This window comes from Pezoporus wallicus, unplaced genomic scaffold, assembly GCF_028554395.1.
Source record: "Pezoporus wallicus isolate ANWC-B61680 ecotype Strahan unplaced genomic scaffold, APGP_CSIRO_Pwel_v1 contig_9913, whole genome shotgun sequence".
NCBI lineage: Eukaryota > Metazoa > Chordata > Aves > Psittaciformes > Psittacidae > Pezoporus > Pezoporus wallicus.
This window is the reverse complement of record NW_026640215.1, coordinates 234,012-254,414: the sequence shown is the minus strand read 5'-3', so window position 1 is coordinate 254,414 and position 20,403 is coordinate 234,012. Positions and strand designations below refer to the sequence as shown.

The following is a 20,403-nucleotide window of genomic DNA, read 5'->3' as shown; positions in this document are numbered from 1 at the left end:
TTCACCACTCACCCTGCTCGGTGGGACCGCTGCCACTCACGCTCATTGCCCCTGCTCTCTCCCAGCAGGTTGGTGGTTTCCAGCCTGGGTAGCAATGACAGGCCCCTAGGTTATTGCAGACCTGTGTGATGGACGGGGAGGGATGGGATCTATCACCCCATGCAGAGGGTGATGCCCGCACATCCTCACCCACCAGACACTGGGCACAGGGCTCTGCTGGAGGCACTTGAGCAGCCTTGAGAGATGCTCCGGCACTTCCACCACCAACCTCACCTCTGCTGCTCTTCCCCACTGAGAGGACCCAGTGGCTGCTTTAGCAAAGCCATGTCCCCAGCACATCCGTGACTTACGCCGTGATTGTGGCACTTCATCCCACAGCTGTAGTTGAGGACAGCGACAGACACGCACTTCTGGCTCAGGCAGATCTATAGCACAAGCACACAGGCAGCCCTGGCTAAGTTACACACCCAGCTCCATCAGGGAGCTCACAAGGGAGCGCCAGGCTTCGTGATGGACCCCATCTGAAGGGGTTCCCATGCATCCATCCTCACTCATTTGGGATGGAGCTGAAGAAAAGCCACTGCCCTCGTGGTCCTGATGCCATTACCACTGCAATGCTTTCTACAAGCCCTTCCTCTCCCAAAGGAGCTGCTGCCATCAAGGCATCGCTTACCTTGCGGTCACCACAGACGGTGCCATCGTTCACCAGCATGGGGTCCCTCTCCGTGGGAGGCTTCATGTAGTCCAACGTTACACACAGCTTGTTCTGCACCAGAGCGTACATCACCGCAGCCTTCTCCTTGGTGAAGGGCCTGGAGCTCGAATATTCACACACGAGCTTCCCACATTGGAGATCCCTGCAAGCAAAGCACTTGGCCACAGCCACCTTCAGCCTTCCATCGCAGCTCTGTTGCCATCCCCACTGGGAGCACGGACCCCAAGCTCCCTGTTCCCAGCACGTGGACACGGCACCCTTACCTTCACACAGGCCTGGGAAGCATCTCCCCTCCCAGCTCCACACGGACTCATTCACTGCTCAGCTGCATTTCCCCCGCACCTTTTGGGATCCCACCTCTCCTGCTCCATGGCAGACCCCGCTGCAGCACTTACTTCCATGCGCACCGCTGGTAACCGCGTTGGTTGGAGCCGCAGTGCCCCATTCTGTCCATCTGGCTGTTAATTTCTTCATAGCAAGCCAAGGGCCCATTCCTGGCCACTGCAAACACAGAACAACACTCAGTGTCTGCCCCACAGCCTCTCTCCACCTTGGGAATGGGCATCTCCACACGCTACCCATCCTCAGTGATGCCCGGGGCCATCGGCATCAGACCCAGCCCGGTCCCTCCAACCCGCCATGGTGGGATGCTCCAGCTTGGATCACCTCCCATGAGGTCTCTGCTCTCACCTACACCTTATAAACACCCCAGGCTACCCCGTGCCCTGACAGCACACTGATGGGCACATAGCCCAGCAGGTTTCCTCCCTTTCCTCCACACCACCCATCCCGTTTCACACACACACATAGGTTGGGATGCCAGGGTTTCCCCCTCCCGGAACCCATCACCCTTACCTGAGCCGAAGATCCTCTGGCACTGCTTGTCGGCCGTCTGGCAGACCCCCCGGTAGCAGAAGGCGGTGTTCCTGCTGCAGGGATGCCCGTCCATGACCCAGAGGTCTGGCGAGCACTGCGCAGAGGTGCCGTTGCAATATTCCTTCAATTCACACTCATCCTCGGAGCTGCGCCTACAAACTGCGCCTTGCCTCCTAAACTGAAAAAGGGGTGAGAGGAGAACCACAACGGAGTCACCAGCCTGGGCTGCCTGGCTGGGATGGCCAACCCAGGGGGATATGTGGAAGCAAGCGATGCGTTATCCCATAGGAATGCACCGTTCCCATCCCATCCCACGGCTCACCCGGCACTTCTGGCAGCACGGTCCCGTCAGGCACTGCACCCCTCGCCTCAGCTTGCAGCCAATGGTGCAGCACGGGTCACGCCTGCATTCCTGGAGGTGGGGACAGTCAGGGAAGGTTCCGCTTCTCCCAAGGATACGGGATTAAGCGTGGCCTTTCCCATCTCCCAGGCTCTGCTGTGGACGGTGGTACCCAGGGTCCCCATGCTGGCTGCCACCAGCCACCCATGCTCCCACAGCAAGTCCGTATTGCCCATCCTTACAACACTCACAGGCTCCATCCATCCATCACCAACACCGCACAAGCCCTCTAGGACAGACTTGAGACACGGCAGCCACCGCAGCTGAGTGTCTGCGTGGCTTCAGGGTCTCATAAAGCCTGCAGAGAGGGCTGGAGGATGCAGGAGCAATTCCCACATGGCTCGGCTCTGTCCCGCTGTACCAACGCTCCGCAGCTCACCTCTGCTGTACCGCAGTCGCAAGCCTCTCCCAGCTCCACCACTTTGTTCCCGCATTTGGGAGCTTTATAGGCTACATCCGTGGCTGGCTTCTTCAGCAGGCACTGCCCTTCCCCAGCGGCGAGGAAACGCTGGAAGTCTCTTCTGCTGCAGGTGCTGAAGGCTTTCACACCAGGCAAGTGCCTGCAGGTGAGGACAGGGCTGTGGTACCACGCTCTGAGAAGACATCAGTAACACGGGGGCAGCCCGTGCCCTCTGCCCCTGCTCATGGATGCATCCCCTGCTCTGCCCCCTTGGGTGGCATCACTCGGGTACCACACCAACCCCTCCGTCGTGTGCCCAGGGGCAGCCTTACACCGAGTTGGGCTGCATGATGCAGGCGGCTCCTGCGCATTGACAGCTCCCAGGCTCCTCCAGCTCCATCCCCAAGCTGAGCCCCAGCAGCTGGGCCACGGCAACTGCAAACGCCTCCAGTGTCATAGCCCTGCGGTACTGCGGGGACAGGGACCGGGTTCAGCCCCACAGAGCTGTGGGGTGGGAAAGTGTGAGGGGTCCTGTGCCCCGGCACCTCGGCTGCGCAGCTCTGCTCCCACCCGGAGCAGGGTCCTTAGCCAGGGGCTTAGATGCTGCGGCACCATCGCATCACCTATAGGGATGGGAGGTTATGGGGCACACAGGCAGAGGTACCGTACCAAGGCAACGCCTCCAGCATGGGGTTTGAGGCACAGCTTCCTTGCAGAAGATGCACCCACAGAACGGGACTGCTCCCTGTAGCTGGGGAATGGACCAGAGTCAGTCTGACGCATGGTGTAACAGCACCTGCCTTCCCTTTTGACCCACGCTCCCACAGCCATCCTTCTCTTACACAAATAGGAACATTGCATCCTGCAGCCACGACACGCGATGCTCATTTTTCCACTGCAGAAAGCTCTGCAGCAGCTCCTCGGCGTCCCCTGTGGTTGGGATTCTGTTCTTTTCAACCCAGAACTCCAGGGAAGACAGCACCACGGTCACATTGAGGGGAGCAAACATCTGGAGGGAGGCAGACAGACACCACGGCTGGTCCATAGAGCCCTGCTGAGCCACAGCACCGTTTGCTCTACGTATGGAGCCTTGTCATTGCCCACACCACCACCACACATCCCACACACGCTCAAGATGTGACCGAAAGCAGCTTACACTGTTCACGTAGCTGAAAAGCTGCGCTATCTTGGCCACCACAACATCCTTGTCTGCTCCCATGTAGTCATACTGAAAGGTGGCAAACACAAGAGCACATCAGGGCATCGGTGCGGGGCTGTGGTCCCTGCCACGCGTAGTCCTGGTCATCCCAAGGGAGTTAGCTCCTGTTGCTTACCAGAGCCTTGTCCAAAACGATGTGCATTTCCAGGTACAGAGGGGGCCTGCTGGCAGCTTCCTTATCCTATAGGGAGATCAAATAACAAACCGAAACACGCACAACATCCCCCATGCACGAGTTAGTGCAGAGCTGCTGCGGTTCGCAGTCCACGGTCAGGTCCTGCACTTCACGGCCGATTGGAGCTGTCAGACAAGCAGCCTCGAGCATGCCAAGGTGCTGTCCTTCCATCATGCACTACATGATATCCTCAACCAGGTTCCATCAGTGCTTACAGCAAAGGAGCATCACGGAAAGGCTGGAAAAGGCCGCTCACAGCAGAGCAGAAGCAAGCAGGGATTCCTTATCATTCCCAACCGCTCTGTATCCCCACAGCCCCATGCCCTCCTGGTGCCATACAACCACTGGAGGCAAATAAACCTTTAATCTGCTCACCCAGCATCGGGCCACCCTCACAGCTCCCTCCCAGCACAAGCAGAGGCCTTATCCTTAGCACAGACAAGTTACAAAGCCCTTCAGCATCTGCTGCACTGAATACACTCAGGAACAGCACGTTATAGCACAAAGAGCATCCTTCAGCTGCACATTTCACATGTCCACAGCAACATCCCACAACATCCCACTCACTGCTACTGCATCCTCTGGCTCCGGTGGCACCTCCTTGGGCCAGACAAGGGAACTCTTCTCTGCCAACAGCTGAGCCTCTGCGTTTTCATTCCACACCGAGTACAAGAGATGCTGATTCCGGGCTGCAGCTTCCAGAGGCTTGATCCCGTAGCTGGCATTGGCGAGCTGCAGGATCCCGCTGGAAAGCAAAGGAGCAGAGTGGCAGGAATGGCTCTGCCACCACTGAGTGATGACACCAACATCCCTATGGAACAGCAACGGCTTTACCTCAGGCCGGAGCAGGTGCTGAGTGCCACGAGGGAAATAGGGAAACCCTTGATGTCGCCTTCATAGAAGCAATCCCGCTGGAAGCAGCAAAGCCACATCAATGGCTCGGTGCCCTCTCCCCAGAGACCTGGGTAACGCCATGGTCCCCGATCCCATAGGGAAAGGATGCACAATAGGGAGAAGCACAACACCTCTGGGAACCCACCTTCCCCAGCCACACGGCACCGACCATGGGAGTTTGAGCACCTCTGGCACTGTTACCTGTGCTCCCAGGGAACGGGCTGCCTCATCCCTGGCAGTGCTCAAGGCCAGGCTGGATAGGGCTTGGATCAAGCTGCTCTAGCGGAAGCAGCTTGGAACTGGATGAGCTTTAAGGTCTCTTCCAACCCAACCCATTCCATGATTCTCTGGCACCGCGGTGGGGCAGAGCAGGGGGAGCCCCCTCTGCTGCAGCCACCCCATTCAGAGGCACGGGGGGCACAGAGCACAGGGCACATCGTTACCTCCACGTGTGCCGGTTCCGGCTCTGTGAGCCCTCCTTGGCCATCGCTGTAGACACGGAAATCCTCTGCCAGAAACGCTCTGTGCAAACAACAGAGACGCGGCCCCTGCAGCGGGCACCGTGCGGGACAGAGCCCTCCCCACGGCCCCATTGTGTGTGTGTGGGGGGGGGGATTACGGAGGGTCCGGGTCCCGCTGTGCCCCACTCACTGCTGCCGCAGCCGCACGGTGCGCGGGGTGCCCTCGATGGGGATGATGAAGCTGCGGGAGCGCTGCCCGCGGGGAGAGCAGCGTTAGGGACCAGCGGGGCCAAGGTACGGGGAGGGGGGGGGACGGGGACTGACGGGACGGGGCCCGGGGCTCCGCACCTACCTGCGGGGCACCTCCCGCAGCCACCGACCCCAGCCCCAGCCCCAGCCACAGCCACAGCCACAGCCACAGCCCCGGCGCTGCCCGCATCGCCCCGACGGCCGGTAACGGCCCCGCCGGTCCCCCCCGCACACAGCGCGGACACGCGGCTGAGCCCAACGCCTTTATTAACGACTGCGGGGGGGCCCCGCGCCCGCCTCTGCCGCCCCGCCCGGCTCCGGCTCCGGTTCCGGGCTCTCCTCCGCGTCCGTGTTCGACTCCGTCTCCGTGTTCCGGCCGTCGTCGGGGCTGCGGGGACACCCGGTCTCAGCCCCGCTCCCGGTGCCTTTCCCTTTCCCCTTCCCCATCACACTCGCGAGCCCCCGGCTCTCCGTTTTCCCCGCGCGCTGCAGCTTCTCCTTCCCTCTTCCCTTTTCCCCCGGGAATTCCCAACAGGAAAACCTGTTTCCCTGGCTCCCGCACACAGATGCCCGCTTGGCATCGGGAGGTTTTGTTTCGCTTCACCACCAACTCACCCCTGGGTTCGCGACCGCCTCCTCGTAAAGAACCCGTTCTGCCGCCTCCACCTCACAACCGCAACGATGCTGCAGAGGAGGGAGAGGAGGATGCCGAAGCCCAGTAGCAGCCCGTATATCAGCAGGGCAGAGCTTTGGACACTTCCAACTGGGGAGCAAAGCAAAGGTGCAGCAGCGGGTGATGCCACGGGCTCAGCTCCACAGTTTGTGGGGTCATAGGAGCTGCTGTTGCACCCAGGAAAACCATGGGGCACCCACCGGCCTCCCACGGGTTGTCGATGCTGCCGCCCACAAAGGGTCCTATGGTCTCGCAGTCGGGGGGGCTCCAGCCCCGATGGCAGTGGCAGTTCCTGTTGTTGTTGCACACCTGCATGCACCAGGGGGGCCAGAAAGCATCCCTCCTTGCACAGCCTGAAGAGCCTGATTCACTGCTGCAGGACTGCGGCACTCAGCGTGCATCCTGCTCCAGACACAGCACCCTGCCCTGCACAGCTACACTCATCCTTTCCATCACCATTTCCATGATGTACCATTAAATCCTCCCTAAATACTCTTGCTTTCCCCCTCCCCTCCCAGTTTTCTGTTAATCTACACAAGCAAAGACCCCACACTCCTTTATCCCCTTTGTTTTTCACTAGGGATGCAAAGGAATTCAGGCAATCTCAGTTCATTTCTCCCACAGCAACCCAAAACACAGCTCTGGCCCATTCACAGACGAGCCCCAAGGGCCGTTTTACCAGAACCACTCATTCCTCTTCAGCAGCATCAACTGGACACCACCAAGGTAACGGCGCTGCTGTGACTTACCCCGTGCCCGTGGCATTTCTCCTGCACGTTGCAGTCGTAGTTCAGCACTGAATGTGGTTGGCAAGTGCCATTCAAACAAACCTGCAGGACCAAATGGAGAAAAACCCTGCTGGGCCCCTTTACATCCCTTCACCATTGTTTGCCATGAACCTAAGAAGCATTCTGAGCCCTAAAGAACGAGCAAAGGGCGATAGCACGGGCAGTGATTACTGGAACTCTAAGTGAGAGCACCTTTAACCCACACTGTGAAATGAAGCTATTTCTACCACTAATTCTGTGCCATTTCCAGAAGATCCCATAGGATTTCTCACCTTTCCAGGGCCACATTTTGTTCCTTCCTTCACCATGAGGGGATCAAACTTTGTGGGCCCATTCATAAAGTCGAAAGACACGCAGAGATGCTCTTGCACATGAGCATAAATGATGGCCCCCTTCATCTTTGTGAAGGGAAGACGATTCGGGTACACGCACACCAACTTTCCACATCCCAGATTCCTAAGGCAATCAGCGCAACGAATTAGGACACAGCATCTGATTGATCCCAGTGCTGGGAATGTCGAGGGGCACAAAGCGGGGAGGGGGATTTACACAACATAAAACCCCATGGATGTGATGCTCTGCAAGAGCTCAGTCTGTGACAGCAGGGGAGGAGCCGTCCTGTGAACCAGAGCATTAACTGCAGCACCATTAGGTCTGTGCTGTGCTTGCCCCTGGTTTCTCTCCCCCACCGTTTCCCTATGGAACACCCAGAGCTAACACTGCAAAGGCAACCTCCTCACAGGTTGTTGCTTTGCATGGGCAGTAAAAGGAAGCACAGATTAGCTGTATGTCCCCGGTTCAACACCCTGCATCCCCTTGCGACCTACGGCCAGGAGCAGGGCTGGTAGCCATCCATCGGGTGGTTGCCACAGTGCCCAAACCTGTCCTGATGGCTGTTGACTTCTTCATAACAGGCCAAAGGAGCATTCTTGGCACCTGAAAGTATAGAAGTAAAGCTGATTACAGACCAGGATAGCTCTGTTGCCTCCACGTTCAGCCTGAAACCTCCCCCTTTGGATGGCCCATTCCTTTCCCATGGTCCCCCCCTTGCCCTTCCCTACACCGCACGCTCCAGCAGTGCCCACATTCCCTTATTTCATCCATCCTGCTTGGATCCTTCCTCCCTGGAGCTCACTGTTAGCACCAGTGATGCCAGAGCATCCGTTACCTTTCCCATAGATGTGCTGGCACTGCAGGTCCGGGGACTGGCAGCGGCCCTTGTAGCAGTAACCGGTGCCCTGCTCGCAGCCGTGCCCGTCCTGCACGTACAGGTCGGGGGGGCAGGAGGCCGAGGCCCCGGTGCAGAACTCGGCCAGGTCACACTGCTCATCGGCGGCGGGGCGGCACTGCCAGTGCTTGCGCTTGAACTGAGGACGAGGAGGAGGCAGGAAGGAGCCTTTGTCCGCACACAGGCACCAGGGGGGTCCCCCCATCACAGCCCACACAGTGCTCTCAGGATGCTCTCTGAGGCACTCAGGTCGCACACTGCCCTAAGGGCATCCCCAGTGATGTTCCTGCTGGAACCTCTGTGCACAGCACAAGCTTTGTCTCCATCCTTCATGGTGGGGACACGATTCCTCCAATAAATAAAGCTCTGCTTTACCTGACAGCCATTACAACATGATCCAAATGAGACAAAATGCAACACAAATATCATTAAGGTTTTTGGACATACCCATCCCAGCAAAACCAGAGGGCTGGTTGGCAGTGCTCCTATAGAATCCGCTTGTTCCAAGGTTGAAACATGGGATTAACTTCTGATAACGCTGGGCACAACTCACCTGGCAATTTTGACAGCATAATCCCGAGGAGCACTGCACTCCTGGCTTGAGGAGACACTGGGGAGTACAGCATTTGTCTAAGGCACAGTCCTGCAAACACATCAGGAATCATTTCCCTATGGGCCGGGGGACCGCTTGCCCTGACCCCATCCTCCCAGCACACAGATCCCTCAGTGGGGCCAAGTGGGAACGCCGCCCTTGTGTGCCTTACCCTAGAAATGCTTTATCCACCCCCTGAGCCCAGCTTACACCCGCTCTCAGCACCCACCTCCATCGACCCACAGTCGCACTGCTCGCCAGCCTCCACCACGCCGTTGCCGCATGAAGCCTGATGGTGGGAAGGCTGGGGCTGAGCTTGCCTCATGACCGGGCAGTCCCTGTTCTGCTTCAGGAAGGTCTGAAAGTCCCTGATGCTGCAGCTGCTGAAGGCTTTTGCCCCATTGAAACTCCTGAAATGAACGGTATCCGTCTGTGTGTTAACACAGCCACCCCTGCTCGCTCGCTCCACATCTCTGTGCCGCTCAGATGCGGGCACGAGGCGCAGCGGTACCCTGGGTGCCTTTCAGGTCTCTTGCCAAACTCAGAGCAGGAATGGATCTTGCCTAAGCAAAACACACCCAAGACACCTATGATGGGAGCATCCCCAGCCACCAACTCACAGCGCCTTGGGGCTCATGATGCACATGTGCCCGGGGCAGCGGCACTGCGGGGACTCATCATAGCCGATGCCCAGGCTGCGCCCCAGCAGCTGAGCCAGGAGGACAGAGAAGGACTCCAGCGTTACACCCTTCTGGAACTAGAGGAGGAGAGAGCGGGGCTGCAGCATCTTCCCTGTGCATCCTTCCCGTCGGATCCCAGCTCCGGCTGCGGATGCTCCCATCCATCCCTATGGCTCAGGGACATGGGGCTGGTAGGGACGGGCAGCACCGTACCACGGCCACGATGCCGGCAGCATCTCTCTGACACGCTTTTCCTGGAGCTGTTGTGCCCACAAACGCTGCTTGGTCCCTGTACCTGAAACACAGGCACGTCCACAGGGAGGGCCAATGGTCCTGCCCAGCTTGATGCTTGCAAAGCCTCTTAGTTTATACAAGAGGCGTCCCATTCAAAGCAATGTGTGCTCCTCACAAGCACGGGCGTTCAGCAGGTTGCTAGCTGCCCTTAAACAATGACAACAGGTTCTTACAGCAGCAGATAGGGCACTTCAGGGGGCTGCAGGACGTGGCTGCTCTTCTTCCACTGCAGCAGCTGCATCAGCACTTCTTGGGCGTTCCCTGTTGTCTTCAGCATGCTGTTATCCATCCAGACCTCCACGGAGGACAGGCTGACTGTCAGATTGAGGGACCTGAACATCTGCAAGTTCAACGAGAGAAGTGGCTGCTTCCCGTATGCTCCGTTTCAGGCGCTGCTTGAATGGTTGCTCCTTCAGGCAAGCAGACGGGAGCAGTTGGCAACTGATCTGCTGCTCTGTGTGTGTGTGCGTGTGATGGAAATGATGCAGGAAATGGACATGGAAGCGTGTCCGAAAGGGAAACCCCAAATTCAGTTCAGTGAGCGGGATCTAATAAAGACAACCTCAACACGAGCAGGGATCCTGAATACACACACAGAATACACATGCTTCTTGCCTGCATTTTTGCCTGTTTCCAGGAGGAGACACTCTAGCCCCTTGGATTTCAAGCCAAACGCTCACGCAGATGCCTATGCTGTGTATTACACAAGCAAGGAAAAGCCCAAATCACTCCCTAAGAGGCAGATGGAAAGGAGCAGCGGAGGCTGCCGGCTCCTGCCGATGAGCATGAATACCCCTTGGGGAGCATGGACCATGGGACAGTGTCTAATCTGGGGGGGTTGAGGCACTGCTTTACAGCACCAGAGAGGGGCAAAACCCCCTCCACAGCTCCTACCCCAGCCCGGATGAGCCCTAGGCAAACCTGAACCTCGGCCAGCCTAACCCGAAGAGTCAAAAGCTGAGAGCTGGTAGCACCAGAAAGCACATTTAGTTGTTATCTTCTCCAAAATCAGCCCAATCCCACCCATCAGTGTGATGGATATCAGTGTGCTGAAAGGAACCATCGCATTTTGCATCTCAGTACATCCAAATCACACAAAACTTACAATGCTGAGCAGGCTGGCGACCTGAATCATCTTCTGGACCACAGCATAGTCGTCTGCACCCAGGTAGTCGTACTGAAACAGGACACGAGGTTGGTTGTAGGTTATTTGCCATGCAGAAGCACGTTGGGGTTATCTTCATCAGAGGGGTTTCTGCACACTGAAACGTGGCCACAGGCCGGGCAGGACCATGGGGACAGCCACGGGGATTTAGCACTGATTTATCACAGCTCGAGCCAGGGGAAGAAAGCAAACACAGGACAGGAACCGACTGACCCAGACTTACCAAAGCCCTCTCCAAAATGAGGTGCAGCGCGAGCTTCCTCTCGTGCCTGGGCTGGGAAACAGGATTCTTCACTGTTAATCATTCATTGCACCAGCTCAGTCAGGAGGCATAAGGAATGCTGGCTCCTCTGAGACACTAAACCCTCCCGAAGGCACTGCCATCTGCTGATGCTAATCATCAGAACAGACAGCAAAAGCCACGCACTAACACTCGGGACAAAGCTAAAGGCTTTTGCTAACGGCATTGGCTCTGGGCTAAGGTGAGCCCTGGGATGCTCCCATGAATCCCATGGCTGAAGCAGCCAGCACATCGCTGCCAACCATCTGCAAACCGGAGGGAGAAATACCCCCCTTTTTACAAACCCATCAGCAAACCTTGTAGCCCTTGGGGACACCTCTCATTAGGCACTACATGGGTAATGACCCACGCAACACCCGGCACAAGCATCCCCCCTCATCCCTGTCCACCCAGGCAGCACCCAACAAAGCTCCCCACGGGATAAAATCCCCTTTGTGCGACGGGGACAGCAGCAGCACGGCGACAACCGGCGCTCGGAGCTCACTTCCTCACGTCCCTGTGCTCGCCTCGACGCCTCCATCGCCGTCAGCCCATCGGGCCCTGCCTCGGGGCGGCTGCTGGCGACGAGGGAACCCGCGGCCTGCCCGTCCCTCACGCGGTACACAAGGTGCTCGAACGCAGGGGAATAGCCCAGGGGCTCGATGCCGTAGCTGACGTTGTCGAACTGCAGCAAGCCCCTGCCAGGGGACAGCGCCGGATGCGGACACCCGGGTGCTGCAGCATCCCTGGGTACCGGTGCGGTGCCTCCTTACCTGAGCCCTGAGCACGTGCTGAGGGTCACTGCTGAGCTGGGGAAGCCGTCGATGTAGCCCCGGTAGTAGCAGCTTCCCTAGGGCAGGATAAAGCACAAGGAGCCCCTTCTGCAAGGCAGCCCCATCAAGGGTTGTATGGACAATCTCTCAAGGAATTAAGGATCAGTCCTAGTGTGGGGATGTGGCACCCGCACAATAAGACCCGATGCTGGCTCTTCTCGTGGTCCCCTCCCCACCAGGAAGGGTGGCCATGGTCAGCATCACCACCTTTAAACCAAACAATCTCAGTGCCTCCAAACCCCTTCCCAACCATGACTCTGACCACGCAAGGAGAACCTGGTTTATCCTCATGCTGTGCTTAGGAAGGAAAAACATGGTGAGGGGCAGCACCCTGGGCACAAGGCAGCACCGAGCAGGTCGCTGTTACCTTGACAGGGGGGGAGGCGGAGCGCAGAGATCCCTTCTCATTGTACGTGTAAATCCTGAAATCATCCGATAAAAAGAATCTAGAGCAGAAAAGCAATGAAACCCTCGGAAAACGCTCTGCAATGCTCTAATCCAGAGCTCAGAGAGGTCACTGAGGGTCCCGTAGCTGTAGGTGATGCCCTGGCAGAGCTGGACCCCGTTACCAGTAGCAGTGGCTGGATGGGGCAGCACCAGGACCAACTCACTGCGGCTGCAGGTGGATGGTGTACGGCCTCCCCTCTATCTTGAGGACATAGGACACTGCATCCTTGGTGTGCAGGAGAGCAGAGAAAGGAGGAATTGGCTGTGGAAAGGCACTGAGGGCAGCTGCAAACACAAGGGGTGAGCACAAGAGCTCCAAGGAGCTTGGAGCTATAGGGATGCTGGGGGGGGACTCTTCGTTAGGGACCGTAGTGATAGGACAAGGGGTAACGGGTTCAAACTGAAACAGGGGAAGTTTAGATTGGATCTAAGAAGGAAGTTCTTTGTGAGGGTGCTGAGGCACTGGAATGGGTTGCCCAGGGAGGTTGTGAATGCTCCATCCCTGGTGGTGTTCAAGGCCAGGTTGGAGAGAGCCTTGGGTGAGATGGTTTAGTGTGAGGTGTCCCTGCCCATGGCAGCGGGGTTGGAACTGGATGATCTTAAGGTCCTTTCCAACCCAAACCATGCTATGATTCTACTCTATGATTGCTTCAGTACCGTCTCTCCAGCTCTTTCTGAAAGCAGCTTCTGGGGAACTGTGATGTGCAGCAGCATTTGTGACCCTAGGGAAAGAATTGGTTTCCCTAGCTACAACCCCAGATGGTCGTCACCATGTCAGGACTGCATATACCTGCACAGACGCCTTTAGAGCCCGTGGACAGATGCAGTTGCTACCTGCAGAGGTTCTTCCAACTCTAGTTTCTACCCTGCTATCATCCAGCCACCCTTCATCCTGCAGCACCTAGGCACTTGCATGGGTAAAACACAGCTCTGTGCGTGCCTAGCGCTGGACCAGAGCCCAGGAACATGAGCCCTGGGTGAGATGAAGCCCACCTTGCACCAGGAAACGGAATGGGGCGCAGAGATGCCAATCACCCCCTCCCACCCACAGCCACACAAGGCACGTCCCGTTGGGAAGGGACCACACCACCAGCTCCATCCCCGGGGTCACCATCCCCATGCAGCCCCCAGCAACACCCGACCAGCCCAAGGGAGCTGGGCATCGCCTGCGGCCCCAGCGGGCTCCAACGCTTGTCAAGGAGCAGGGATCAAACCCGTGTCCGCGGCTCCTCCCGAGCCGGGCACCGCGATGGGGGAACGACCCCATCCGCTGGGGCCCCGAGGCGGGGATGTCCCGGGGCTGCGGGGCTCTCACTCACGCAGCGCGGTCACCATCGCGGCTCCCATCGCGCCCCGGTTACCGGTAACGGCCCCAAAGGGCCCCCCCCCTCCCGCCCCACACACAGCGCGGACGCGCGGCTCCGCCCAACGCCTTTATTAACGCCCGCGGTTGGAGCCCGCGCTCGGCTCCGTGTCCGTGTCCGTGTCCGTGTCCGGCCCCATCACCGAGCTCCACTCCGAGACCTCGCTGCTCCCCGCCGTGACGGCGCTGCTGGGAGGTGCGGGGCAGCGCCTCAGCCCCGGATCCCTTCATCCCTGGGGTTCCCCCATCCCCGGATCCCTTCATCCCTGGGGTCTCCCCATCCCCGGATCCCTTCATCCCTGGGGTCCCCCCATCCCCGGATCCCTTCATCCCTGGGGTCTCCCCATCCCCATCCCTGGGGTCTCCCCATCCCCGGATTTCATCCCTGGGGTCTCCCCATCCCCGGATCCCTTCATCCCTGGGGTCCCCCCATCCCCGGATCCCTTCATCCCTGGGGTCCCCCCATCCCCGGATCCCTTCATCCCTGGGGTCTCCCCATCCCCGGATCCCTTCATCCCTGGGGTCCCCCCATCCCCGGATCCCTTCATCCCTGCCCCCCCCCCCCCCAATCCCCGTATCCCCTCTGCCCCGGATTCCTTCATCCCTGGGGTTCCCCCATCCCCGGATCCCTTCATCCCTGGGGTCTCCCCATCCCCGGGTCCCCTCAGCCCCGGGGGAACCTCCTCATATCCACAGCTCCCGAGGGAATCACCCAGCCGCAGGGATCACCTCACCCCCCCCCCCCCCGCCCCGGGGCAGCACCGTGCCCCATCCCCTCCTGGCATCTCACCTATGGGTGCTCGGGGGCCGTGGTCCGCACAAGCCCAGCGCCCACCACCGGATCACGAGGCAGATGGCCCCGGCCAGGAGGAGCAGGAGGAGGCAGGAGCCCAGCACCGGCCATGCCGTTGTCACATCCTCCATCACCCGCGCCAGCAACAGACCTGGTGGGGCAGCAGAATGGGACCAGCGCCCTCCTCCTCCACCCCGGCCCGGCGCCCATCACCTCCCCTCGGTACTGACCCCCATCGGGCGGCGGGAGGCCGCTGTGGGTGCTGCCCCCCAAGCGGGATCCCCGCTGCAGGCAATCCGGGGGCTTCCAGCCGGGGTGGCAGTGGCACTGCCCCTTGTTATTGCACACCTGGAAAGCCAGGGGATGGGTGCTGAGCGATGAATCCATGCAAGGGACCCTCCTGCCCCGGCCACCATCAGCCTCTGCCCCATGGCTGGGACAAGGCCATGGGCGCTTAGCAGCATTCCGAGGTCATTTCGGAAGGGAATCGTGCAAGGAACACACTCGGAAGTGCAGGATCGTGTGACTCTGAGACACCGTGCAAGCATCACACATCATCCTCCTGCAAAACCCACCCCAACCACCCAACACCTGCATCTCCCCCCGCTCCGCTGCCCTCAATTCTTTCTCCCTTCATTCCAGCTTCCTTCTTTTCCCCCCTTCCATCCACCAAACCAACCACCGCATTCTCTTACTCCGTGGCCGTGGCACTTCACTTTGCTATCGCAGTCGTAGCCCAGGACCGAATGTGGCTGGCAAGTGTTGTTTATGCACACCTAGAAACACCACAACAGCTCCTGGCTTTGCCATCACAGCACCCAGCCCGTGTCCCATCGCTTTAGGGGGTTACAAAACCCTTTCTCACCTTCCCAGAGCCACACTTTGTTCCTGGCGGAACCAGGGCGGGATCCAGCCTCGCTCCTGCATGCAGGTAATTCAGAGACACACACAATTGCCCGCGCACGTGGACGTAGGCGACGGCAGCCACGTCCGTCGGGAAGGGTTTCCCGTGCGGGTACGTGCAGATGAGCTTCCCACACCTCAGATCCCTACAAAATCCATGTGCAGGGGCTGTGAACCTCACGCACGCGTGCAGCGCTGCCCTAGAAACGTTACGGAGCGCGATGCAAAGCGGCATGAGAAAGGATGAGCGGGACTGGGAAGTCAACCTGGGAGCCAAGGAGAGACACGGTCCTGCTAACAAGGACACGCACCCACTTATGGCATGGCAGATCTTCCTATCAGCTGGAGCCTGGATGCTTTCCTGCCTTGGAAAGCCCTGATTAAAGGTGCCCTTCCCCAGGCCTACCTCCAAGAGCAGGACTTAAAGCCTTGGCTGGGCTGCAAGCCGCAGTGGCCAAACCTGTCCTGCTGGCTGTTGAGTTCCTCGTAACAAGCCACGGGAGCATTCCTTGAACCTACAAGTTTAGCAGTAAGATTCACTCACATTTAAATGAACCCAAAGGGAGCTCTTAGGGTACCCAACCACCCCTTTGCTATTCGTGCTGCTCCCAGCAGAGCAGAGATGCTCTTGGCTAACTGGAGCAAACACAGTACCAGTCCCTGAGGCGCCAGCCCCAGGTATTAGCAAACAGGAGGGCAGTTACTGATTAAGCTTGCTCACGGATAACAACGTGCATTTGATGCTATTGCTTTCATTGTTACCTCTGAAGAACCCGGAGAACCACCCGCTAACGAAGCCCCTATCAACCAGAGACAGAGCTGAGCTTGCAACGCTCTCCTAAAGCTGCATCCTTCCTCCCCTCCAGTGCATTGAAGAGCAAAGGCACAAACCGAGCCCCCACCCCACGGCAGCCCCGATGCAACCAGAGCATCCGTTACCTTTCCCATAGATGTGCTGGCACTGCAGGTCCGGGGACTGGCAGCGGCCCTTGTAGCAGTAACCGGTGCCCTGCTCGCAGCCGTGCCCGTCCTGCACGTACAGGTCGGGGGGGCAGGAGGCCGAGGCCCCGGTGCAGAACTCGGCCAGGTCACACTGCTCATCGGCGGCGGGGCGGCACTGCCAGTGCTTGCGCTTGAACTGAGGACGAGGAGGAGGCAGGAAGGAGCCTTCGTCCGCACACAGGCACCAGGGGGGTCCCCCCATCACAGCCCACACAGTGCTCTCAGGATGCTCTCTGAGGCACTCAGGTCGCACACTGCCCTAAGAGCATCCCCAGTGATGTTCCTGCTGGAACCTCTGTGCACAGCACAAGCTTTGTCTCCATCCTTCATGGTGGGGACACGATTCCTCCAATAAATAAAGCTCTGCTTTACCTGACAGCCGTTACAACACGATCCAGAGGAACACTTCACTCCCGGCTTGAACTGACACCCTGCAGTACAGCATTTGTCCTTCAAGCAGTCCTGTGGGGGCACCACGAACCCCACATTGTTCTTATTGGTGAGAGACCATCTCAAACCCCACATAATGCACCTTGGGCTGGCTCCAGCTCCGGGGATCAGACACGGAACCAATGCCCACATCCAGCCCTGGTCCCCCACCTGGGCCGCCCCGCAGTCGCACTGCTCGCTGGGCTCCACGATGCCATTGCCGCAGGTGGCAGCTCTCTGGGAGGCTGGACCGGTCAGGAGGGGTCTGCTGAACAGGCACGTGCCTCCCCCGTGCCTCAGGAAGGCCTCGAAGTCCCTGATGCTGCAGGTGCTGAAGGCTTTTACCCCACCGAAGTGTCTAAACCAGAGCAATCATTCATCCCTATGACAACGCATCTATTGCCAGCCTCCAAACCTCCATCCTGGTACCCAGCCACCAACTCACAGCGCCTTGGGGCTCATGATGCAGACGTGCCCGGGGCAGTGGCACTGCGGGGACTCATCATAGCCGATGCCCAGGCTGCGCCCCAGCAGCTGAGCCAGGAGGACAGAGAAGGACTCCAGCGTTGTGGCCTCATGGTACTAAAGGAGGAGAGAGCGGGGCTGCAGCATCTTCCCTGCGCATCCTTCCCGTCGGATCCCAGCTCCGGCTGTGGGTGCTGCCACCCATCCCCATGGCTCAGGGGGGGACAGGCAGCACCGTACCACGGCCACGATGCCAGCAGCATCTCTCTGACACGCCTTCCCCGGAGCTGTGGTGCCCATGAACGCTGCTTGGTCCCTGTACCTGAAACACAGGGAGACCCCAGCACTGGGGGTAATTTGGGGGTCCTGGGTTTGTATGGCTTGAGTCCCTGGGATGCTCTGGTGTCCCCAGAGACCAGGGCCGCACCGTGCCCTGGCCAGGAGCCATGGGCACAATGACATCCACCACATTAGCACTGAAAGCCCGGCTGGACTTGAGAGAAATACTGCCAGGATATAAAGGAATTAGGAAATATGTGAGAAACGCATCTTAAACCCCCATTTTTCATAGGAATATCTGCAGTTAACCCATGGTGGTTTAACCGATCCCCACCAAGTAACCTTTAACGAGTACCAAAACCTCTCTCTTACACCAAGAGGTAAGCGGTGTCATATGGCTGCAGGGCGAGGTGGGCCTTTGCCCACTGCATAAAGCGCTGCAGAAGGTCCTCTGCTTCCCCTGCTGCCGAGACTTTATTGTCCTGTGTCCACAGCTCCAGGGAGGCCAGCACGATGGTGACATTGAGAGCATGAAACACCTGCAAGCACAGCACCCGCCTGCTCGGGTCCCTCTCCTTGAGAGCTCAACACCCATTCAATCACCCATTGCTATTGTCAGCCACTGGGTGCCATCTCCTCAAACCAAAGCACTCAGGTGGCCCTTACCAACACCAGCCCCTCCATCACCTTACTAAGGGCTTCCAAACTTACACTGTTGACCAAATTGAAGACCTGGATTACCATCTGCGTCGCTGCCTTCGTGTCCGAACCCATGTGGTCATACTGAAAGATAACCCAAGGGCACATGAGAGCAGGCATCGTTCATCACTGGAACGATGATTGCCAACATCCCATCGTGTAAATGTAAAACACGGATTTCACTCTTCCTTCCCTAGAAATCCACAGTATGCAACCGTTTTCAAAGGGAAAAGAAACATGCAAAAGGTGGGGAATGGCATCATTTTGTGCTCAAAATCAGGCAAACACAAGGGCAAAACGAGTAGCCCAGGCTTACCAAAGCCTTGTCCAAAACGACGTACGCCTGCAGGTATTTGGGAGATTGGGCTGCAGCTGATAGTGGCTGGAAAGGAAAAGAGCCTCCAATGCTGCTTATTCCTACACCCTATAGTCACCATGTGCCCAAGGTTTGCCCCACTACTCAAGTGCCAGTTCAAAAGCAACTCTTTGATGCCTTCAAACGAGCCCAAGGGCAGAAGCTGTTCTAACGTTGCCATTTCTGGCTGTTTTCAAAGCCGTTTTACCTTGGTGATGCATCTCATCAGGCAACAACCCCGGTGACACCCAGTCACTGGTGCTTCTAAACATCCCCCCTCATCCCTGTCCACCCAGGCAGCACCCAACAAAGCTCCCCATGGGATAAAACCCCCTTTGTGTGACGGGGACAGCAGCAGCACGGCGACAACCGGCGCTCGGAGCTCACTTCCTCACGTCCCTGTGCTCGCCTCGACGCCTCCATCGCCGTCAGCCCATCGGGCCCTGCCTCGGGGCGGCTGCTGGCGACGAGGGAACCCGCGGCCTGCCTGTCCCTCACGCGGTACACAAGGTGCTCGAACGCAGGGGAATAGCCCAGGGGCTCGATGCCGTAGCTGACGTTGTCGAACTGCAGCAAGCCCCTGCCAGGGGACAGCGCCGGATGCTGACACCCGGGTGCTGCAGCATCCCTGGGTACCGGTGCGGTGCCTCCTTACCTGAGCCCTGAGCACGTGCTGAGGGTCACTGCTGAGCTGGGGAAGCCGTCGATGTAGCCCCGGTAGTAGCAGCTTCCCTAGGGCAGGATAGAGGACAATCCCATCACCCATCACCTAACACGGAGTGGACACGGCTCCGAGATGCATCACTTATGGTCCGAAATCCCCAAAGCATCCCAAAGTTACCTTGAACCGGATCGAATCAGCGAGCGCAGCTCCCACCTCATTCGACACGAAGATCTTGAAATCCTCAGATAAAAAGTCACTACAAAAGGAAGGCATCAAAAGGGAAGCACCTACAGTAACATCCCTTACCTGGCTCCTTGAGCTCCTCGCCATCAGCGGCGTCAGGGCCAACTCACTGCGGGTGCAGGCGGATGGTGTACGGCCTCCCCTCGATGCTGAGGACGTAGGACACTGCATCCTTGGCGTGCAGGAGGGCAGAGGAAGGGAGAATTAGTGTGTGCCGAGGGCACCTGGGAGCACCCAGGGCAAGCACAAGCAGCTCATTGCCCCATTAAGGAGCAAGGATGGGTCTATCCCCCCTCGTTCCAGCTGCCAGCACATCTGCAGCACCCCAACCCCTGCAGCTGGAGACCCCTCACCAACGTGCCTCGGTCGCGTTGGGGGGCAGCCGCAGCGGCACCGTGACCGGGGACAGGACCTGGGAGCCTGGAGGGGAGGGGGAAGAGAGACCCTGGAGGTGCTGAACCCATCCCGGAGCCAGCATCAGCCGCGGAGGGGCGGCCCCGGACTCACGCAGCGGCCCCAGGAGCAGCAGCAGCAGCGCCCGGTGCGGCTCCATCGCCGCCGGTAACGGCTGCCCCGCGGCCGTTCGTCCCCGCCCAGCCCGGAAAGCAGAGGCGGAGGCGAGGGAGCGCCTTGTACAAAACCCGGCGTCTTTATTGCTCTTTGTTGCTTACAACGCGGGTCGGGAGCAGCCCTTGGGTACCGGGATGCGCAGGGGACAGGCACACGCGTTACACAACAGGAGTCAGCAGCAGCATCCCATCCCACCGGAGCCGGTTCCTTGCCTTGGCCATCACCCTGCGGCCAGGATAAAAACTCTTCATGGGTTAAAAGGCACCGTT

The 20,403-nt window shown here is 58.7% G+C and overlaps 3 protein-coding genes across 3 annotated transcripts; all 3 read right to left on the bottom strand.

Moving 5' to 3' along the window:
• Position 1: 1 nt before the first annotated feature.
• Positions 2–5,579, bottom strand: LOC130603947 (disintegrin and metalloproteinase domain-containing protein 32-like). The gene is made up of 17 exons (XM_057418098.1): positions 5,493–5,579; positions 5,331–5,392; positions 5,123–5,201; positions 4,620–4,696; positions 4,353–4,530; positions 3,726–3,791; positions 3,548–3,619; positions 3,234–3,400; positions 3,061–3,142; positions 2,724–2,860; positions 2,371–2,551; positions 1,914–2,003; positions 1,571–1,769; positions 1,111–1,216; positions 674–857; positions 351–425; positions 2–121 (listed from the first exon to the last, which is right to left on the bottom strand). The coding sequence occupies exons 1-17, from the start codon at positions 5,577–5,579 to the stop codon at positions 2–4; spliced, it is 1,962 nt and encodes a 653-aa protein (XP_057274081.1).
• LOC130603953 (disintegrin and metalloproteinase domain-containing protein 32-like) lies at positions 5,564–13,708 on the bottom strand. Its single transcript, XM_057418111.1, has 20 exons — positions 13,689–13,708; positions 13,027–13,091; positions 12,534–12,595; positions 12,290–12,368; positions 11,863–11,939; positions 11,595–11,787; positions 11,033–11,083; positions 10,750–10,821; positions 9,818–9,984; positions 9,564–9,645; positions 9,291–9,427; positions 8,900–9,080; positions 8,632–8,721; positions 8,019–8,217; positions 7,678–7,786; positions 7,123–7,306; positions 6,812–6,892; positions 6,263–6,371; positions 6,005–6,152; positions 5,564–5,777 (listed from the first exon to the last, which is right to left on the bottom strand). The coding sequence occupies exons 1-20, from the start codon at positions 13,702–13,704 to the stop codon at positions 5,657–5,659; spliced, it is 2,223 nt and encodes a 740-aa protein (XP_057274094.1). The 5' UTR covers positions 13,705–13,708; the 3' UTR covers positions 5,564–5,656.
• Positions 13,709–14,518: 810 nt separating this feature from the next.
• Positions 14,519–20,257, bottom strand: LOC130603946 (disintegrin and metalloproteinase domain-containing protein 2-like). The gene is made up of 19 exons (XM_057418097.1): positions 20,072–20,257; positions 19,926–19,984; positions 19,675–19,742; positions 19,499–19,577; positions 19,313–19,389; positions 19,045–19,237; positions 18,619–18,684; positions 18,315–18,386; positions 17,976–18,142; positions 17,565–17,646; positions 17,305–17,441; positions 17,031–17,217; positions 16,803–16,892; positions 16,368–16,566; positions 15,835–15,943; positions 15,391–15,574; positions 15,221–15,301; positions 14,756–14,873; positions 14,519–14,676 (listed from the first exon to the last, which is right to left on the bottom strand). Exons 1-19 carry the CDS (start codon positions 20,115–20,117, stop codon positions 14,519–14,521), a joined length of 2,172 nt encoding a protein of 723 aa, XP_057274080.1. The 5' UTR covers positions 20,118–20,257.
• Positions 20,258–20,403: the final 146 nt, after the last annotated feature.